This window comes from Gouania willdenowi, chromosome 3, assembly GCF_900634775.1.
Source record: "Gouania willdenowi chromosome 3, fGouWil2.1, whole genome shotgun sequence".
Taxonomy (NCBI): domain Eukaryota; kingdom Metazoa; phylum Chordata; class Actinopteri; order Blenniiformes; family Gobiesocidae; genus Gouania; species Gouania willdenowi.
This window is the reverse complement of record NC_041046.1, coordinates 263,797-287,101: the sequence shown is the minus strand read 5'-3', so window position 1 is coordinate 287,101 and position 23,305 is coordinate 263,797. Positions and strand designations below refer to the sequence as shown.

The 23,305-nt window shown below is 39.1% G+C and overlaps 1 protein-coding gene across 1 annotated transcript in view; it reads left to right on the top strand.

The window, feature by feature from the left end:
- itfg1 (integrin alpha FG-GAP repeat containing 1) overlaps positions 1 to 23,305 on the top strand; it is a 223,503-nt gene that overhangs the window by 147,917 nt on the left and 52,281 nt on the right. Inside the window, exons 13-14 of the mRNA XM_028441662.1 lie at positions 11,882 to 11,925; positions 17,442 to 17,520. Of these exons, the coding sequence (XP_028297463.1) occupies positions 11,882 to 11,925; positions 17,442 to 17,520 (123 nt within the window). The remainder of the gene's footprint in view (positions 1 to 11,881; positions 11,926 to 17,441; positions 17,521 to 23,305) is intronic.

Genomic DNA, 23,305 nt, shown 5'->3' with positions numbered 1-23,305 from the left:
CACCTGAAGTAAGGCAAAGGATACATCCTGCTTTAATGTGCGTTGGAATATATAAAGCTGTACTTGAATAAAACGGTTTTTAAAAAAGTTCTGCCTATAAGTTGCTTTGAAAAGTTGTGTATTTAACAGTGCAGCTTGTATGTGAGACGTGAGGTAAGAGCTCTATCTTGTGTGTTGAATTAGCCACAGATAATTTGTTTTTCTACCAACTGTATTTGTCTCGTTTCAGAGGTTTGAACTTGTATCATTTAATTTGTTTTAAATAATATGGTATATAAAGTATTTATAGATCTATAATATATGAGTAGGAACAGTAAATTCTCATTTAGTTTTAACCTAAAAGGGAAAATAATTTGAGTATAACAAATGTAGCATGTAACAAATTATTTGTCGACTTTTTAGGAAGGGTCTTTCTTGTTTACTGAAACATTGCAGCATTTCATTACCTAACGTTCCACATTTTAAGCTTGTGTTTGAAATATAAAAAGGAAGTACCTTGAGTTTTTGGCAGATGCGTGCATTTTATTTTTTGACAGACTACAGTTGTGTTTCAAGTTCACCTTTCTCTGTAAAGATAGACAGCTATGTGACAATATATCTCAATATTAAAACATCACAAGATCTGTTGTCGATGGTATGAGTGGTGTCGCAAAGGGAGGTGGGGAGGTGTGAAGCATACCTTCCCATCTCTCTTACATCTGTCCCAAGCAAGCGTGTCTTTTTAACTGCAGGAGACGTGGTCAATGTTCAAAGGTCTCATTTGCTGACACAAATTGTAGACAAGCTAATATTCTTTTGAAAAGAACATGTCTTTCTCTTAACTCTGGGCTGTGTAGACTGTTCTAGTTTGATTTTTTTTCTTTTATTTTTTTACTTGTTATGCAAAATTCATGCACAGATAAAAATATTTTGTCAAACATGAGGGAGCTAATCACTCACAACCCAAACACAACAACATCACTGGGAGGTGGAGACACCAGCAGAAATACCTGGGAACACAAAAAAGTGGTCATTCGGGATTCATAGAACCATCTGTAACTTTTTGTTCTATTTCATCCCTGCTGACTGCCAGAGGCGGTGCTTTAAGCACTGAATGACTTATACCATCACAAAGAATCTTGCTTACCACCCTTCAGTGTGCAGGGTCAGAGGACTCTGGCCGAAGGACCACAGCTAATGAATGGGGTATGGCACATTCACCTGTAGAATCTGGAGAAAGTGCCAGGTGATGCCCATGAGGCTGCGGCTCAGAGGTCCTCCAGGGGCACTCCCCTCTGGACAGTCCATGATGCAGCAGCACTCTTAGTAGAGTGGCACCACACACCAGATGGGAGGGGACGGTTACTTGCCCGATATGCATGGGCAATTACGTTACAATCCAGTGGGACATGCACTGTCTGGAGACAGCACCACCCCTCTTAGGACCACCATAATAGAGAAAGAGTGGATCAGACCCCCGAAAGCCTACAGTAGCTGCAATGTAGGCCCTTAGGGCACACACTGAGCACAACAGTTCAGGGCAATCTCTTTCTTTTTTTACTTTCTTTTCTTTTAAAGACAAAATGTTAGTCGGCATGTGTCGGCGGGACCAAACACGAACCATATGTTGGGGTAGACGGAACTAACGCGGCCTGTGCCGACAGAGTTTTCTAATAGGTGAAGCTACCACTAATAAAACACTCACTGTCGCAGCTCCTGGAGGGCGAACGCCCGCTGCTCCGACCTACATCGGTCACGGAGCTACTAGCGGTGGTAGCTGTAGCAGTAGCTGTACAAACAATCTTCGGAAGCAAATTGCAAGTGAGAAGAAAAAAAGGAAAGTGCCCTGGACTGACACCTGAAGATATGAGCTTCCTCCGGGTCTTCCAGGGGTCACAGGTGACATTGTTGGTATACATGCTCGCACTGTGCATGCGTGACAGGGAATATTCAGTCCTTAAAGCAACGCCTCTGGCGGTTAGCAGGGATAAAACAGAACATGGAACTAAAACTAGAAACGGAAACAGCATTAAATAAACTAAAACTTACTCAATTAAGATAAATAAAGAAGGGCCTCAAGGGCTAAACACAAACAAACTAACAACCCTAACAATCGTGTAGGTAATATTTTAAGAATCATTGACACGTGAAAACCAAGCAGTTTCCTGAAAGGAAAAGATAAAATGGATCATTCACTGCACATATTTTAAAAATATGTTTGCCTATCAAGCTAAATGAACACAGCTACGGTAAATTCAACCAAAAATACTTGTTGGTTGTGTGTGAACATTACATTTAAAATAGAATTTACACTACATTTACTCTAATATTTGTAAATAAATTCATGCCTATAAAAAACATTGGGTGGGGCTGATGGTAAATTACAGCTAGTTGAAGCTGTATAGACTTGTGGCCAACATTGAAAAAATTGCAAACTATTTGGTATTGGTTTGAAAAGGATTTCCTATTTTCTTTAACACATCAAACTTTTTTAAGGCCATGAAGAATTTTACTCAGGGAAATTGATACTTGCTTCCAAACTGCACTGAGTTGTGTTTATACAAGAGGATGGATTTAAAGAGCTCAAAGTCCCTGTCTGCCTTACTGACACTGGCAGAAACTCATACTGACTATTCAAGGCCAAAACGGCCAGTCCATCCTACATTCCATGAGGTTAGTTCAGCAATCAGTCCTAATATTACACTGCAAAAAAGATTACCTCGACCACACAAAGGCTTAATGGTCTCTGCCTTTTATGTGTGTGTATTCATGTGTTTGTGTGTCTTCCTGTTTCTGTGTGAGTGAGTGAGTGAGTGAGCGAGAGAGAAAATGATTATACGCTGGCTAAATGTAGGGACACATGTAGGGCGGTTTTATTGAACTGTCGACCATAAATCCAATAACTCCCACTGTAAAGGGTGTGCTTAACTGGTGAAATTGCTCGGACATCGGATTGCTGTCTTTTATCAGTTTTATTCATGTGCTATGCTAATTCAAACTAGCATGGTAACTGTGTCGTTTGTGAGGTAATCAACTGAAACAACATTAAACAAATACACCCACAACATTAATAACACGGATATAATATTGACTGTATAATCTGCATACATGTACATTCGTTGTAGTTAACGCACGTATTTATAATTACCGTACATATCGTAACTCACCAGCTCAGCTTCACTAGTCAAAACAGCGATAGCCATACAAATGAAATCCAGCAGGTAAACACATGCGTGGGTAACACACATCACATACTATATCTTCATTAGATAGATAGATAGATAGATAGATAGATAGATAGATAGATAGATAGATGTAGCTACTGTAAATAGGCTTTACTTCAGACTCGTAGTCCATATTAAAAAACACACAATATATACAAATCACAGAAATGAGAGAAAAAAAGAGTCCCTTATACTATACTATACTATACTATACGGAGGAGTAGCGTGGAGTACTGTATATAATGTTGGTTAAAATAAGAATGACTCTGTTGTTCAACTCATTTAGTTGGCAGAAAAAAATATACATAAAGTTTCTTAAGACGGCCTTCAATGTTTTGATCCCAGCAGATGCAGGGTTCACTGGCACTGGTCCATCTGGGCTTTTTTAAATAGAGTCTGAGTGTGTCATTAGGTACAGTAGGATCTAAACAAGTTTTACTTCATCAGAGCAAAAAATGCAGTAATCTATCAAAGGAAATACAGGGGGGTTGCTGGTGTGAAATCAAAAGAAATATAAAATATACACCAACGTATCTGAATAATAGGAGGACTCCACACAACAAATAATAATTTTATCACCTATATTTGGCTCAGTTTCTGATCACAGCACATTCTTTGATGTGCCTTTAACTGACAGAAAACCTCAGCAGTTACAGAGCTTCTTGTTTTTTTGCACTGTAACTCAGATCGTTCATTAGGGATATACAGTTTACGCCTGCTCCTATTCACTGCTTTCCTTTTTCATATGAGCAGCATTTATTGATATACAGTGCTGTCAATCAGCTCTCTGTCAGAGGCTTAAATTGGAAACGCTCTAAGATCGGCCAAAACCAATTAGCTTGCCTGATTCACATTAGACTTCATTTGTGTTCTCACCGACTCAAACGAATTGGACTTTCAATAATCTCGTCCTGAAAATGGGGTTGTTACTATATTCTACATGCATTTGTCAGCTGAGGAAAGTGAAAGGAGCAGCCTCAAGTATTCCTCAAATTCAATCAAACCCCTGCCCTCAAAAGATTGCTTTTACCTGGTAGATGAGAATAAAATTAATAGATTTCCACATGAAGTTCTGCATCATCTCCTACAACAATATCATGCACGTTTTTCAGTGACTGGCTTAGAATAGTGGCTGAGACAAAGGTTGCTCGCCACTCACTTCTCCCGTTACTTTTTGATATTGTGATTCATTAAGTGCAGCACTCAGAGACGAACACTGTACAGTTGCAATGTCTTTGACCATAATAATACATTTGGCAGAGCCACACTAGTGACTGAGGGATTAAGCAGTGTGTCCATGCATGGAATCATCTAATGGTACATTGCTGTCACTTGGCTCACCATATTCAATTTTAGATTCCCCAGATTCATTTTTTAGCTCAAAAATTTTTGATTTATTTTTTGAATGTTCCTGAAAGATGCTTCCTTCATAATTGTTTTGATTTCAACAGATGTGACCCGTGTGTAATGACCTGTGACATAATGAAACATGACCTTTGTGTCTAATCTTGGTGATGTCTTGTAATTTATTCTGACATTGATATAAAGAGAAAGTTTGGCTGAAGGGCAGGACATGATTTCATTTTCCAGTGTGGTTTAATTTGAATAGATTTGCATTATTATACCCCAAATTCCATTCTTGTTGCAGTGCACATAAAACTACAGTTCTATGTGTGATCACTTATTTTATTCAGTTCACTCCATTTATTTTAGCTGTGAACAAATGATTTCATTTTCTGCCTGATTCCACCGCAGCTGACAGTAATTTAGTGTAGGCTTTGTGTGTACTACTGTGTGTACTCATGCTGAGAGTCCCTGCTGCCCCGGCTGTGGCTCAGTTGGTAGGTCAGACCTCCTGTTTTCAGAGGTGGTCACCAAACCCATGATGTTTCAGTATCTACAAACTTGTGAATACCTTCACCTACACATACAGTCCATACAGAGGAGAGTACTGTATATCATGAGGTCATGGCATTGTGTTCTTGCTGCACATTTTAACAAACAGGGATGAATTCAAAGTCTCTGATTTATTGATCACCTATGTGCTTCACAGATCAATCTGGACGAAAGCGTGTGATATGTTAATTCCGTGCTTAGCAGTGTAATTAGATGTGGGCCTGTTTCTACTTCTGGCTTTAGGTTCTCCAGAACACCTCACTGTCAAAGTAATGAGGGGTTTTGTCTTCAGTTTCATTTTCCTATTTATAAACTTGCCTCTTTACGCATAGAGCCGGAGACTGTATCCCGTGCCCAATCATGAGATTTGTCTGGTTGTTTAAATGGTGCAGACCAATGTTGTATATCCATTGACATTAACTAGTTTTTCACAATCTGAATAGCTTTTTTTTTTAAGACATATAAGCTCACATGTGAAATTGATAATTGTTTACATCTGTTAGATATAATCTGTGGATGTTTATTTAAATACTTTAACATCTCAGACTTTTTGCAAATGTTATATAATGATGCAATATTTTGTTCAGATTCAGTTGTTTTTAACTCCTTGATTGGTAGCCGCAAGGCTAACTTTGGCTCTTATCTTGTATATTCACAATTTGCCACGTAGATTTATGCTTAATCATTCATTCATCAAGTGTGAATGTAACTGTTAGGTTTAGACTTAAAGTTTCAAGCAGCTCTCTTATATGTTTCAACTGAGAACTTTACCCAGAACTGTATACCATCAGGTGGAACTAGGGTCATAAATCTTGCTACAGGTTGTTTTCTCAGGGGTGTGGAGGGTTCAATACATGAGGGACTTTTCAAAAATCGGTGCATTGGGAGGGACAATTCTGATGTCTGGTTAGATGGAGTGAACAGCAGCCTGCCAGGTTCAATTCCAATGGCTGTTTGACCTTTAACTCATTATTTCAATCATTCAGGCGACCGTGGCTCAGGTGGTAGAGGGGTCTACTCCTGATCTAGAGGTTGGAGATTCGATCCCAGTCTATATCAGTCTATGCAGCTCAGTCCCCTTGGTGTGTGAATGTGAGTGTGAATGGGTGAATGAGTTGATATTGTAAAGTGCTTTGGGACTACTTCAGTGTAGGCATAAAAGCGCTATATAAGTCAAGTCCATTTACTATTTACTATTCATTATTTAGTCTTGCTTTAGCTTGGTTTACAAATTGAAAATGGAGGCTTCAGATAAGAAGCTTTACTGCTGGATGGAGAATGTAGGTCCATTGTAACCTGGCTTCTGTGATCCCAAGCTTTTTAAGTTTATGGGCAGATAGCAACAATAAATAACCTTGTGGCTATATGTTTCACCATGCAACAAAACTAGTGAGTAGAAACTTAAGAAGCTAAAACAAACTATATTAAAATCAATAGACATGAGAAAAAAGGCCTCCAACCTCTGTCATGCTCAAAGCCAACTGTGGAGCACTCGTTAAATCATTCAAAAAATAATTAATTAAGTTATTAATTCATTTTGTTCATAAATCTATCCATACAACCATATTTTATTCATTCATTTATTTATAGTTTATTAGCAATAGCGAGATGACACTGTGGACAAACTTTCTTTAGTCACTCACCTCAGAACTAGAACCTTACATCGGAGCCAAAAGCATCTTGTCTGTTGACCAAGCAAGAGTTCAAGGATTTTTCCTGTGATATGCGGTAGTACCTTTTCGCACCTGGTGTACAAGTTTAAGCTGTAGCTATGAGTTCAGCTTGAGTCAGAGATGGCATATTTGTCTTTGATGATAGATTTCATCAGAATACTGTGGCAGGTAGGTTCCTCATAAACTTGTAAACTTCAAAGAAGTGGATTTGCCTTTACAACTCTGACACCATTTATTCTTGAGTCAAAGCACGTAAAGAAAGAAAAGTCTTGTTTAAAAGGGAGACATGGTCTTCTGAGTACAGTATACTTGTGGCAAGTCTTGAAAAATCAACACACATTATCCTGCATGCATCATTGTATCTTATTTCACTACTGAAATTACATTTCGTGGCAGCAACTTTTTACAACTCAATAAATTCTGTCAAATTTTTAAAGATTAATGTCATAATAAACAGGCATATGGAACATTTTGTTAAGGAAAAATCTTTTTTGTTGGAGTTTTTCATGAAAAACATTTACCTCCAAAAGGAGTTGTTCTCTTAATTTGCAAAAAGCTACAAGAAAGTTTGCTTGTCTTTAAGTTTTCCAGATCTATCTGACAGTTGGACTGCTGCTGGAATGCTACACCTTTACCTATTTTTCTCTTCTGCTTCTCGACGAGGGCGGTCGCATTTTCTCTGCTCTTTTTTTCCCACCCGTATCTGTCCTTGCTGCTGCTTTGTTATACTATTCATCAGCATAGCCATGCATTCTAATGAATAGTTGACTGAACTGGTACACTGTAGTTTTCTATGAACTAAAGATTGACAATGAATTGAGACATATTTGCTAAATGTTTTAATGTTTTAGTGTCAGTATTAAGTTTTTCTGCAACAAGCAGTGGCTGAAATAACAGGTAATTTATTTTGTATAATTTTAAAAGAAGACGTAACAATTTTTTTTAAAAAATAACAGAAATGCTGTACTTGAATTAGCTTAACAGTAGCGTAACCAATTTAGCATCTGCATTGCTTCACCCCATGGAATTTAATTCAGAGGGTCCAGTTCTTATAGTGGGGTCTCCTAACCCTCTTCCCCTGGTCAGGGGTCTGCAATCTTTACTCTACAAGGAGCAATTTTGCCTCATCCTTGAGCTGAAAAATACCTTCTCAATGAAGACAATACAGTGTATTAAATTCTATATATTTAAATATATATAGAATAATGTTTGATTTAATTTAATTTGATTTATATTGATCATGTAAATGGGAACTTAAAAACAGTTTAAAATAAAATAAATTCACATTAAGAAAAAAAACAGTAAATGTATTTGAAAGGCTACAAAAAGTAACTTGAATTTGATAACACATGATCATGTGGTCAACACATGCTAATTACTCATTTCTTGCCACACATAAATCATGCATATTTAACCGGCACATTGGTGGTTAAATTCATCTGTCCCCACACAATTAAAATCTCTATTTAATTCCAGAATAGTGTATTTGTTGGTTTAGTTATCTTACCAGGGATTTAAAACTTAAGGTTAGTCACAGGTGCAGGAAAGTTGATGGTCTGTAGATGTTGCAGGAGGTGAAGTCGGAAGGTGCTGAGTCATTGCACAATGTGATTTATTTTAGGTTAACAAATTGTTATATCTTGATTTTATTTGTCATTAATCATTAATAGCTTCTATAAAAAATAACTATTTTAATAGTTTTTTTTTTTTTTTTTTAAGCTATAGGGAGCCATTGCAAAAGAGTCACATGAGGCTCCAGTGCCGCAGGTTGCAGACCCCTGCCCTGATAGAACCACAGCTGAACATTTGGTATCATTGTCCATCAGTTCTGGTCCCTCCATGATTATTCTGATGAGCGTGTACGCTCTATCACTGAGCTCAGCACGTTCTTCCTTTTTACTGCTGCTCTCAATGTTGGCGCGCACTCAGTGAAGGACTCGTTACGTGAGCGTGCACCGTCTCCTCACCCGCAGCGTGAAGAGAGAGAGAAAGAAATGCACTCTGTGGGACGGGACGAAGCCCTCAGCCGCTCCGTCCAAAATAAATTCTTCCATACGCACTTGCACGGATGCAACCAGATAAAATTTTCACTCACAAACACTGAAAAAATAGTTGCATTTGTGACCAATTTGGTCGCTGTCTCGAGCCCTGTGATTGGAGCTGGTAGCTTTCTGACCTATCGCAAAGTCCGCATTACGTCGGCAGCTGTTTTAGGAAGGCTGCCAGTCATTTCTGAAGGTTAGAACAGGGCTCTCAACACTCAGACTCATGTGATGAGTGATCTCAAAAGAACGTTTACACAGAATTGAATCGAACTTGGAGAAGTTGAATGCTCAGCTTGCTCGTTGAAAAGCCACCTTATTGAATTACTTGCTGAGAGACCGGGACCAAAGCCTATTGAATCGAAAACAAATCGCTTATCATCTTTGGCTCCCAAAGCCAGCCGCTCAAGGTCGTCTCATCTACACCAGGCTGTTGTGCAGAAAGACGCTTTGTCCCCAAGATGCATTTCAAACCTACGACGACAGAAACTAGAAGCACACTGATGCTAAATACCCCATTAATTTGCCACCTTTGAAAGTTCTGAAAGCATTTTAAGTGAGAAAGTGACCAAGTAGAATCTCAATATCTGGACATTTGATCCATGAAACTCGTAGACACACATTTCATGCCGACATTTTTGGAGACTCACCAATGTGCTACTGAAAAAATGTCTGGTTGACTTTAAAACAAGAGCTCTATTTAAAAAAGCGTTCAAACTAGGAAGACGAGAAGAGATGCTTTTGTTCTGAAACAGGGATGTTTGACTTTCAGCTTGAAGCTTGTCCCAGGACAATTTTAACTTTCACTCGCAATGCATCATGGGGCGGTTGAGTATGACTAGTGTACCTACCGTGTGTACTTTAAAAATGTCAAGACAGCAGACTTAGTATGACTACTACATTGGTATGTGATTTCGAACACAGCCTCAGTGTCTAAACACTCAGCCAGGATTGCTTAATTAGAAATGGACCACACCTGAGTGCCAAACATGGGTGACCCAACAAACCCACATCACTGGGAGGTGGAGACACGAGCAGGAAGACCTGGGAACTATGACACAGAATTAATTAAACTGAGACTTATTGAAAATAACTGAGTTGTTTATAAGACCCACTGTTTAAAAGCTTTGAGAAAATTCTTACTTTTTCAGAAATATCAAAGTGTATAAATGTGGGGGGTAAAAAAACAAAATGGCCAGGTGAACAAACAATTCACTGTTCTCTCGCCTCTCTACTGCTGTATTGCTTCCTTTAATTCCTATTTATGTATTTTCCAGATTTACATTTGTCACAGCAAATTTGCGGTTGACCTCATTTGGAGACATGATTTTTTGCTCTGGTTGAGTGATGGAGTCCAGGCGAGGCATTGATGATTTTATAAAAAAAGGTTTATTATAAAACTGAATAAAAAAAAGAGTACAAAGATGGACAAAATTAGTGACCGCCCGGGTGGACGTCCGATGATTGAGTGGCACAGTTCTAACTCATCACGTATATTCCCCCTCAGTCCCCCTCCCTCCTACCCCCAGGAGATAAAGAGGACAGGGTGGAGGTGAAAGAAGAGGGTGAAGAGAGACAGTTTCTTCTTTAGGTCAAAACAACCAGTTCTCTGGTATCTCCTGATTGTCGTGAGTGTTGGAGGTGTGTGCATGTATGGTGTTTGTGTGTATGAATGGATGTGTATTGGGTGTGTATGTGTGACTATGTGAGTGTGTGTAGGCATGTGAGTGTGTCATGCCTCTATGTCTGAGGGATAAGATGTGTTTTGGGAAGCTGACCTCGAGAAGAGAGCAGAAAACATGAGACAGCAGAAATGAAAAGTCTGAACTTAAAGCCTTAAAAAGAATAAGGTCTATCAGTAAATATGTTAATAAACATAACTAACAATTTTGCCCTGACACATTATCTGAAATTCCATGAATTTTGGCCATTAATATTGATAAAGTCTGTTGATACAGTAAACAGAGTCAATTTTGAATTCATCTGTTTACATGACAATGTGCAACACCCATGTTGTGAAGGGGACTGAGTCCACCTTTTGTTTAGCACATTGCTGGTTGTCAACCCCATTAACAGAGAGCTGAGATTCACTGCGAGTCCATCAGACAGATCAGGGCAACCCAGAGCCAGGACCCTATTAGTATGCTTATGAAGTCACTTTGCTAAAGACTGATTAGCAGTTAGGCAGATTTTGTTAATGCAATGCTAGTGGACACAAATAAGAGAATTGCTCTCCAAGCAACCTTGTCCACACATGCAGTGATAATTGTTTGCATATTTAATTCAAAAGTTTCTCAAAGCTGCTCTTTCTTTTTAACCTCCTCACCCTTGTACTTTGTTTAACTCACATGTTTTTTTTCTCTTTTAGACCTGGTTTTAATCAATCTTAACATATATGTAGCCTGTTACTGAACACAGGAGGAAATCCTTTTCCAAGTTTACTACTGAGCAAAAATGTCCTTGTCTTTCTTTTTTGTTGTTGTTACGGCTGGTTCCTCATGGCGTCTCAGCCTGCCCCTCCTCCGCTCTCCTAACACACCTGATTCACATCAGTAATCAGGTAGGAGAGGGAGGAAGAGCTGTATAAAGGGCTGAAAGGACCAGAGTTAGGCACAACATGAGACCAGCAGCAGACATTGGGGGAGAGTTCTTCTGCTCCCCACTCAACGTCCTGTAAGTTTGTTATTTTAGTTTGGGCTGGAAATTTCTGGTTGTCCAGTTTGTGTCTTTGTGTAGTCTTAGTCTTTTGTAAGTTTTGTAGTTTAGAGGGTTGACGCTGGCCCAGTGTCCTCCCTACTTTTGTTACTTTTAGTTTGTTGTGTTGCTACTTTTAAGATTTTGTCAATAAATACTTTTGATAACCTTTGCTTCCTGTGTGGCATCCTGTTTTTGTTGAGGCCCCGCAATCTTTGATATTACATCCTAGAGGGGGTCATAACAGTTGTTGGTGTTTATAGTAACGTGTTCACATTCTCACAAACAAAGACTATTTGCCTACATCATATTGAGGAACATGATGCTTTACAATGCACAATGCTCATTGTGGCTTTCTCCCTTTGTTCCTCAGTGCTCAGCGGCCTCTGTTCCAATGACTGTCCTTTTGGTGTCAAGGTAAGAAATCTTTGATGCAATTAAGTCAGTAAAAATGTCTTGAATGTTACTGCCAGTTTGTACTTTTCATTAGGGCTGTGCTTTTTTTTTTTTTTTTTTTTTTTTTTTTTTCCTGGTCTCACAATTTAATTCCGATTATGATCTCAACGATAAGATTCGATTTGATTTCTCGATTTACCACGATGCCTAACGTTGCATAACTATGTCCTTGTTACTACTAATAATGCATCAGACTTTAGATAGCCCCTTTCATAGACACTCCACACATGGTGGCGGTAAGCTACTATTGTTGCCACAACTGCCCTGGAGCAGACTAACAGAAGTGAGACTCCTTCCGGAACACTCATGCACACACTCCATTCATACTAGGCAATGTGCTTAGTTTTTTTAATCAGTTAATCCAAGCAATAATATAAGAATGAAATATATTCTATATTTATAGGAAAATGCTTCAAAAACCAAATACATAAATGTCTTCACGTTGAATTGTAAATCAAAATAGATATTTTTTTTTTATGTCTAACCTCCCTATATCCATGGTGAATTATTCTGTTCTCACTTCTCCCCATCCTCTGCTGAATGAAAAGGCATAGCTCATACTTTGACTTCAGTGTCTTCATTTGGTAGTGAAACTTGGGATTCTCCTATTCATTCAATACAAAATGTGTCCCGACATCTGCTTTTAAAATGTTTGGTGAATTTTCAGCACTTGTTTTTTTCCTTTTTTTAAACTTGTCTGCACATGCTGTCATGGTCTATTTATAGTTATTGCAAATAAACAAACACATTTGTTTTATTGCACAATTCTGCCCACCTTAAAGGTTCAGTCAGCAACTCTCAGATCCCTCTCTCCCCCTCCCTTCCCACTGCTCTGTTGCCCTGCCTCCAAACTTTCCAAAGTCCCTCCCTCAGAGGAGCTAATAAGCTAACGTTAGTCCGACAGCAACATCACAGTAATATAAAGCATGTTACTGCAGCGCTTCTCTCTCTCTATGTGCACACACCAGATTCTAGCAGCAGCAACAACAGTGTCACTTACAGCAGCTCACACGGAGGCTGCTGCGCACACACAAACACATGCACCACAGAGTTCTAGTGTAACAATTACAAATCAAACATAATGTAAATCAGGCAGCAGTAATTACTTTTCAAGCAGAAAAGTCACCAATTCTATCTTCTACTCCTCTAGACCATACACTGTTAAAAAAAAAAAAACGGTGCTCCAGCCCGGGAAAGGGGTGGGCCCTGTGAGCAACAGCTGTCAGACAGTCCATCAAACACAATCCTGGCTCTGATTGGTTCTTTTTGCTCGGTCGCGGTGCATTCTGGCAATCTGCCAAAGGCTGCTGGAGCAGCAGGCGGGACTCAATGAGACTGTTTTTTTTTTTTTTTTTTTTTTTCACACAAACTACTAGTTTGATGTAAAGCTGTCCTTATATAGTGACAGCTTTAGCAAATATGACAGTCACTTTTATAAGAGTTGCAGACTGTACCTTTAAGGAAGGGTAAGAAAAACTTTATTAGAGGGTGGAAAAAAGAGGGCAGTGTCACACCTGGATGAGGGGAAAAGCAACAGGGAAGTTGTAGTTAGGGTGGGATAATAGATTGACCATCAGCTATTTGGGTTGTACTGAAAGTGTAATTTGATGCAAATATTATACATATTGTGTTGTGGGGTGTAATCTATTTAACCAGTATGGTGACAAAAAGAGGGTGATGCAACACTATATAAATATATATGTATGTATAATGATGGTGCCCATGATCAGAGGAGAGGGTGAGTGCTTTCATCTAGAACTGACAGTTGAGATCAATGTATCAAAGGTTAAGTCCAATACAAGCTTATTCCAAAGCCTAGGGCTTTCCAGTTAGTCCGTGAACACCGGGCCTGACAGACCAGCCAGGCCGACAGCACCAGTGGGAGCAATTGTGATAGGCATAATAAACACCCACAGATCAAAGCCTGTATTTGTCAGAAAAGCATGCAAATAAAACATTGAATCAAACTTCACTTTTCAATCAGGCAGGGACACAATAATTTTACTAATTTAAGTATATTTTATTGCACTAGAATTAAAAAAATAGCTCCATAATCTGATCCATAATAATTTTCAAGACTTTGTCATCTTACTTGTACACTCATAATTTAGCTGTAATTAGAGTCAATGGGTTTTTTAGTCACGTTTATAGGTATCTTCTGACCCCCGATTAATCTGAGCTGAATCACTAAAATGCTCTGAGTGCTTCCCAGGGTTTTGCATTGAGAGCACAAAGTGAGCTACAACTGACACTGAGACGCACTGAGAATAAAACTGATTTATTGAGCTATTAACTTTAAGGACCTTTTTATGTTTCCTAAAGCCATCAACAGATAATCGTCATTTGTGTAGGTGGAGAAATGAATAAACCTTAGCATGAGAAAAGTGGCACAAAGATGTTTCTCAGACAACCTTTTCACCACGTGAGAGTCCTTTGTAAAGGCTTCCGCTTTGACATTAAGCAGAGGTTACTGGTGTTAGATTTGTTGTGGTTTTCTATCTTTCTCCTTTCCTGCCCGCTCGCTGTCTAAATGAAAGATTTGATAAATGCAGTAGGAAAGTGAAGCTCGCAGCTGTTTCACTTCACTACTATCCATCAACGTCCTCTATCTTTTCGTTTCAACCTCCCACTCCTTTTCTTCTTCGTCACACCTTTACTCTGTCTCCCCCTTAGCCCAGCTGTCTGCAACTTTGTGTCTCCTTCTGCACCTTTCTCTGTCTTTTTTTACCCTCATGTTTCATCTGACTATAGAGTATCCCAGTGTGAACAGCCAATTCTCCTCCTTTCCCCCTCCTTGTCTCTGTTTAATAAGCTCATAAGTCAATGTAAAGGATAGGATAGATACAGTAACTCTGATAGTTGTCGTCCTTTTCACAATAAAGCATTATGACATATAGGCTGCTGTCGATAGCCTAAAAGAGGCCTACAAATAGGGGCACTACCTATTTTTTTTATTATTTCACATCAGAAATATATAGAGATTCCTCAGGAAAAAGTTCTGCCCGCACAACCTTGCAGTTTTTTGATAAAATTATGCTAATAGTGCCCATTTTGAAAAAAGGGAAAACATAGGGAATTTTGCACTCAAATCTGTTTATCAAATAAACCCAAAACTGCTGAATAACCACTTAAAGTGCAAAGTAAACCAGTTTGAAATGTGTGATATACCTGAAGTTGCTATCTAGGAACAGTAAACATGAAAAGATTATCAAGAAAACTTCTACTGTAGCATTAACATCACAATTACTTCTCATTATGTTATTTCAATTCAAGGTAATATTTGAGGTAAAATGTGAATAACAAATAGAATTAAGCCAAAATATAATGTATAAAGAAACACTTTTCAAAATAACACATTTATTGGTGAATTGTCAATTTGCATACACGAGCAGTAACTGCACTACATGTACATACACTCAGGAGTGATTTATTCATATTAAATATATATATCCTATCTTACATTTATTATCATATACACATCACTAAATATCAAGATCACTGTCCTCACTATCAGATTCACATGAAACACTATCCTCAGTTGATCTCATATTGTCACTACGAGTGCAGTAGGAAGTATGTGTTGCTATAGTAAAGTAGGAGGTTAACTAGATTTTTCATGGATGGCCAAATGAGGTTATTTACAAGGTCCTGCATTTGCTCGCTTTCCCATCCTCTAAAAGAGTTTATTAAACATAAAGAACATTCTGAAAGGTCAACACGAGCCACCACCAGAGGGGACCTGGTGATACCTCATAGACGATCTACCTTTGGCCAAACTGTGCTCTCTGTCCAAGGCAGAAACCTGTGGAATAGTCTATCGATAACTGAGAGAATGCCCAATATTTGGCTCTTTTAAAGCTCAGATGAAAACTGGTTATGGTCAAATCAAATCTGTTCTCACTCATTGCAACACTGGGTTGAGTGCAATAGTAGAGGAATATATGCAATAGTGGGGTGTGTGCAAGAGTGAGTAGACTGTAATAGTGAGTAGTGTCTGGATCGTGAATTTGGTTTTTATTGTGTGTATGAAATGAATTAAAGGTCCCATATCATGTTATTTTTTACCCATCTTCATTTGTTCTAAGAACCCCAATAACATAGTTTTTGAGGTTTATTTTCCCAAACTCGCCTGTTTTTTTAGAGTTTTAGCCTCTGAAAAGTCACTTTCTGAGCAACTCTACACAAACAGGCTGATTTACGTCCTACTTATGCACATTCATGAGTGGGCGTGTCTAGACGAGACACTGACTTCCTCCTCCCCGCACAGTGACGTAGGGCCAGAGGACAGCCCGCCCTCCTCCCACCCACTCCGTAGCCGAGCTCATGCTGCTTTATAAAAATGAGGCAGAGCGTGGGGGTGGGGAGTTTACCTGTACATAGACTGTAGAAAATAAAATACATACATAGCACTGCGCGAAGGATGCTGAAATGCCCACCTTCATGGGCGTGTCTGTTTACATGTCAATCACGGCAGAGATTGACATGCAGCTTCCTGGGGGCACGGCTTCTCCAGCTCAGTGCCGCGTCAACTTTGTCATCAAATTGGAGCGAGGTGTTTGGGTTCACCCTGCAGTAAGAAAGGAGAAAATCACCCTCTAACTAACGATTGAGGGAATCAATAAAAAAACACTTTGGGCATGTGTATGAAGCCCAAATAGCACTTTTATTATGTTTAAAGAACAGAAAAGTTGATTTAGCTTAACATGGGCCATTTAATCTTGTGTGTGGCATTATGAACTTTTGGTATTTGTGTATGGTTTACTGTCGTATTTTCTATATAGCCCCATGTGACCCCGGTCCCATTTGGGACAACAGATGGAAATTATTCACTGGCTACAATCTGGTGTGTTTACGTTCATGTATTCATGTATGGCCATGAGCATGCACTGTCCCAATCAAATAAATAAGTACATTTGAAGGTGAGACGTCAGAGACGTTTAGGTTTGTTGTGAAATGTGTAGAGTGATAACTATTGTGTTTTCATATATTAAAACTAATACATTGGGAAAAAGCAATGCACCAGCATGAAGTTATGCCTGGAGAAACACTTTGAGACACTCACGTTTAGTGCTGCAGCAATCTAATATTTTTGTAATCTAGTATTTTGTAAAATTTTTCATTGATTAATTGAGTAATCAGATAAATTACACATTTGTGTTTGTAAACAACTATATCAGTAATTTGTTACGAAATATGAACGACCTCTTAAAATGAGCAAGCAATTGTCAGTCAAACACAACTCTCACATTCATCTATACTAGTGTACTGTATATTGTTTCTAACAAGTAAGGTCACACCTTGGCTCTGTCACCTAATCATAACAAAAGCTAAGAATTAAAAAAAAAAAAAAAAAACCACATCATTGCTGCCTTGTCATGTGTGTTTTAGCATATCTTATTTTGCTCGTGGTTGTAGACCACTCATGTGATACATTGTGACACATCTTCTGATCGTGTTTCCATTTGTGCTTTTGGCAGCCGTTTGGTGTGAACCAGCCTGGCCCGTATGTTATGTACACAACAGTGGACTCCAACGGTTACCTGAAGAACGCCTCTGGTGAGTGTTGTCCTTTTCTTCAGAGCTTTTCTGCTCTACTGCAGTTCTTTCAAAGCATTCTCGTTTTCTGAAAATATCCTCACGTAGCCTTTGACATGTCCATTGCAAGCCACCATGTTCCTCTCAAACATTCTTTTGTCCGTCTCAGAATCAGAAATGTTTTTAATGGCCATGTACAGTTTTAAGGACAGTACAAGGAATTTGTCTTGGTAGTTGGTGCACAAAACAAACAACAACAAAAAATAAATAAATAAATAAAAACAACCCAGCAACAATAATAAAAATAATAATGATAAATATAAAGGATGAGGGATAAATAAAGGATAGATAGAGAATAAAGGATAAATAGGATATATATATATATATATATATATATATATATATACAGTGCAGCAGATAATGTCATCATGGAGGTGGTGATCGAGGGGGGGTGACTTGGGGTGTGTTCATGTGGATGGTGGCAGAGGGAAAGAAGCTGTTTTTGTGTCTGGAGGTTCTGGTCCTGATGGACCGAAACCTTCTTCCAGAAGGGAGAGATTGAAACAGTTTATGACCGGGGTGGGAGGGGTCGGCCACAATCTTTCCTGCACGCCTCAAAATCCTGGAGGCGTACGGGTCCTGGAGGGAGGGCAGATTGCAGCCGATGACCTTCTCTGCAGAGTGGATGATACGCTGCAGTCTGGCCTTGTCCTTGGCCATAGCTGCAGCGTACCAGATGGTGATGGAGGAGCAGAGGATGGACTGGATGATGGAGCTGTAGAAGTTCACCATCATCTTTGTTGGCAGACTGAACTTCTTCAGCTGCCACAGGAAGTACATCCTCTGCTGAGCTTTTTTGATAAGGGAGCTGATGTTCAGCTCCCACTTGAGGTCCTGAGTGATGATGGTCCCCAGGAAGCAGAAGTACTCCACAGAGCTCACTGTAGAGTCTCCCAGGGTGAGGGGGGCTGGGTTCTTCCTGAAGTCTGCTATCATCTCCGCTGTCTTTAAAGCATTGAGCTCCAGGTTGTTCTGGCTGCACCAGGACACCAGCCGGTCTGTCTCCCACCTGTAGTCAGACTCGTCTCCATCAGAGATGAGACCGATGATGGTCGTGTCGTCTGCAAACTTCAGGAGTTTGACCGACTGGTGAGAGGAGGTGCAGCTGTTTGTGTACAGGGAGAAGAGCAGAGGAGAAAGAACACAGCCCTGAGGAGATCCAGTGCTGATGGTCCAGGGAGCAGAGATGGTTTTTCCCAGCTTCACGTGCTGCTTCCTGTCAGACAGGAAGTCTGTGATCCACTTGCAGGTGGAGTCTGGCACGTTCAGCTGGGAAAGCTTGTCCTGAAGGAGAGCTGGGATTATAGCATTGAAAGCAGAGCTGAAGTCCACAAACAGGATCCTGGCGTAGGACCTTGGGAAGTCCAGGTGCTGGAGGATGAAGTGGAGAGCCAGGTTTACAGCATCGTCTACAGACCTGTTGGATCTATAAGCAAACTGCAGGGGGTCCAGGTGGGGGTCGGTGATGTCCTTGATGTGGGAGAACATGAGGCGTTCAAAGGACTTCATGACCACAGATGTCAGAGCGATGCGTCTGTAGTCATTAAGTCCTGTGATCCTCAGCTTTTTAGGGACAGGAACGATGGTGGAGGCCTTAAAACAGGCTGGTACGGTGCATGTCTCCAGTGAGGTGTTAAAAATGTCTGTGAACACTGGAGACAGCTGATCAGCACAGTGCTTTAAGGTGGAAGGAGAGACAGAGTCCGGTCCACAAGCCTTACGGGGGTTTTGTCTCCTGAAAAGTCTATTTACAACTCTCTCTTTGATAGAGAAAGGTGTCTCTGTGGTGCTCTGACCACCAAAAAAACGTATTGAAAGCAAGGAATAAGACTGTATTGATTTTGCTGCTATGTCGGTGAAAGCGGTGGTTATTTCTTGGACACAGTGACAGCAAAAGAAATGGCAAGACTCAGTTCTTCAAAGAAGTACTATAGCCAGACAATAACACGGTCTAATAAGTCTCAGTGCTCCATTTATGATGCTTCTGGGATGTTAAAGCACAGTTCAAACAATTCATTTTAGCTCTGGTAAAAAGTACATTGATTTTTTTCTCTACCTTCTAAAAAGTTTTGGTTTTATTTGTCTTTAAAAGTATTGGTGTAGTTTGTCTCCAACTTAGAAATAGGTTTTGTGCGGGCGTGCATGCATGCAAACCAATATTTTTTTCTAATGATATTTTTTAAAATATAGGAAGGAACCTGAATATTGTCAACTTGTCTTCTTTTCAATCACTTTTATAATGCAATGTAAAAATTATTTTTATGGCTGATTATCAATCACAAATAATGTTCTGTCTCTGGTTTTGCATGACTTGCCAAAGTCTTTGAAAAAAGAAGAGAACAATGCAAGTCCAAGGTCCTTATTATTTCACCACAATTAGACAAAAACAAGCTTCTGGCAGAGAATCATCTTTCAAACTACTCATTCAGAAGCTGAGGACATTTTTAATTTGGCCAAAAGTCTATAGTGTCTAAACTATTACCACTGCTTGTTCTGTCCTCTTTGTACACTCCAGTGGTTTAAAATGTTCAGGTAAATGAGTACAGACAATAATGGAGGAATGGCTGTAGGAGGAGAACAAGAGGGGATCTTTAATGGCTCCACTTGCAGCCATTGCAAAAGATGAGTAAGGTGATACATAATCCCACTGAACATTAATATGTTTTCTTGAGCTATTTTCCATATATTATTGCATATATTGTATGGGTTTTATTGTAGTGAATTGTATTAACTTTTCCTATTTTGTGAAACGCCCTCACAAAGAAGCAGGTTGTCTTGTCAAATGCTGAAAAAAGGAAAGGATTAAAGTACAAAAAAGACAAAACAAAAACCCAGACATTTTGGGCAGGTTGTAGAAGCAGAAATGTATGTAATGTGGTATTTCTTCTTTCTATCTTAGATATCTATCTTTAAAAACTATGCTTAGCAATGTGCAGACACTCAGACCTCACACGAAGCAAAACCATTGGCTTTACTTAGCTTGTTCTTTTTTAGGATGGCTCAGAATGAGATTTGTAAAGCTCGCCTCAGGGTTTGCTCTAATGCTGCTGCAAGAGCATTAGTGCGGTTAGCCGGCTCACAGTCAGCATTCCAGTTCATTCCCAAGATGGGTGTGATTCAAAAGAGGTTTACTGTATGTGCACCATTCAAACAATGATGCCATCTCAAGATTTAAGTATGATACAATATAAATTATTTTCAGAGCAAATGCATACAAGCTGGGAGACGACAAAACTGTGCCACTATTAGTCAGTCAAATAAAAGGATAACCATTGCCACAACTTGTAAATTTGGTTGGCCTGATTACTTGAGTATAACCTGTAGTTTTATTAAATGTCGAGCTTATAGATTGTAATTTTGATCTGAGTGAAAAAACATGAGTATTAATGATCTGCACTCTCGTACTTATAGTCACACAACACAGATTTTATGCTTGGAATACATTGTAGAATGAAAATTGTCTGTCCTTCACTTCCAATGTCAATTTCTTTTCACTAATTACAGCACAAAATTCCACATATATACTATTAAAGAGTGAAACGGTGAAAAAAATCAAAGCATGTTTGTGCTTCGCCTTTTTGATCATATCTGGATTCTTTTGGACAAACTTGTCCCTGACATTGACATATTTCCCTGTAAAAAGTCATTCAGCAATATTTGTGGATTTGTGTGCATTTATTTGTATTATGTTTTTATTGTAGTTCAAATACATTGTCTCCTCAGTATTTTAGTCTGACCATGGGAAGTCCATCGTATTATTCTGTATAACTGCAACTCCATAACTCCCCAGACCCATCATTTAAACAGTGACCAGCTGGGGGGGGGGTATTTTGACAAAGGGATTTAAAGTCAAGCTTTTTGAACAAAAATAAGACTCCATCCATAAAACCATTGCAGACACAGAAGCACACTGTCATTGGGACTCAGTGATCCTAAATTACCCTTCATTCTTCCAAAGGTGAAACAAAGATAAGAGGAAAAAAATTTAAAATGCTGAGACTAAGAATCATAGACTCGTACTGCATATGACCTGACTGATTATCTGAAAAAAAAAAAAAAAAAACTACCCTTGGTACATCACTAACATCCAGCAGTAAATCCATGTACTCTTGGGTTTATTTCGCAATTAGTAAAGGTCAAGAGCAAATTGAATGTGTATGGTTTTTCAACTTGCACTTCGGCTCTGTATACTAGGAGAATGTACTCGAGTGCCGAAGCATGACCTGCACACCATGACCGCAGTCTCCTTGTGACCTTGTATGTGTGTGTAAATCATGGCAGACAGTGGTACACTCTGCACCCTTACTAAGCAAGGTGGATGGATGAGAATGTGCTGTGATTCTGACAACACCACACCTCATTATCAGCTGACTCCTGCTGAGCCTGGGAGAGGAGGGAGGTCTAGATGAATAGTTGAGGTTGTTCATTAACCAGTCATCATCTATGATCAATGTGTTCTAATGCTAAGCAAGACGATCACAAGTGCAGTTTTTTAAAGGTCTCTGTGGTCAGACACTCACTGGATTTTTGTTGTTAAACAGATAAGAGTTGGTTTTCAATTTCAATTTGCCATCAAATAGATGTACAAGATCTCTCATTTAATTAAAAAAAAAAAAAAAAAACTCGTTAAACTAACAAAAATTAAAGTTTGCCTCAAGTCCTCAAGTAATGAGATCAAATCCCACTAGCATTGATTTAAAAGTGAAGCCTTTAGATTGATGAATATGTGCAATTACTCACAATATTTGTAAAACACTTTCTTCTTACATTTTGATGCACTTGAACTTGATATTTTTTGGTGCTTCAAATACTTGCTGCAATTGTCAAAAAAAACACAAGTGTAAAGTACTTGGGATCTTTTTGGACTGAAGTGTAGCATTCCCCTCAGAGTCGAGTTTAAATTCAATATTGTGCAGCAACAATTCCATTGAGTGTGTTGGGGAATTCTGAGGCTATGCCTCATGGTTTGAAGGAATAAGCACAATCACATGAATATTCACATGTAAGTTATGGTTTTAAACAAAAAAATACCAATTCAACTGCTAAGTTATGTTACTTTATTGGAGAAAATGTAATTTCAGTATCCAGTATACAGTAAAGATTTTATGAGGACAAGCTTGCCACTCACTGAGTAGCGTTTTCAGCAGAGGAAGTGAATTTACTCATTCGCAAAGTGAAAGTGACAGCTGTGATAGCATTCAGGAGGGAGCTGCAGTTAAACAACTGATATGTGTAACAGACTATTCATCTAAAGAGAAGTAAAGTGCACTGTATCCTCTGATGGGATTTTCACCCATTTTTCACAAAGCAAGTTTATTTTTTGCTTTTGTACAAATACATCTTGCTTTAGCCATAGTTTCTAAAGACCTGACTTTTCCTCTCAAAGCACGGCTTCCTTCTTGTTTTTTTATTTAAAAAAAAAAAAAAAAAAAAACACAGGCTGTATTATTTGTCTAGTGAAGATCATTAATGGAAGCTTTAGCATCACTGGAATGTGTGTTATCTGAGAAAGATCTGTGAAATCTATTCAACTTTGGGACCTTATATTATGGCAAGGAGCAATGTAGTTTGGGGGCATGGCGGGCAGATCAACACTTTTGAGAGGCAGAGGCTCGGCAGGCCAATGATGTCAGATAGTTCAGGGCCAGGTGGGTGGGGCATCAAGTCTGGTGGCAGGGCAGGCCTTCTGAAAGGCTTGTCGGAATGAGTGATGCTGTCTGGAGACTTGGCCAAGCAGCCTACTCAG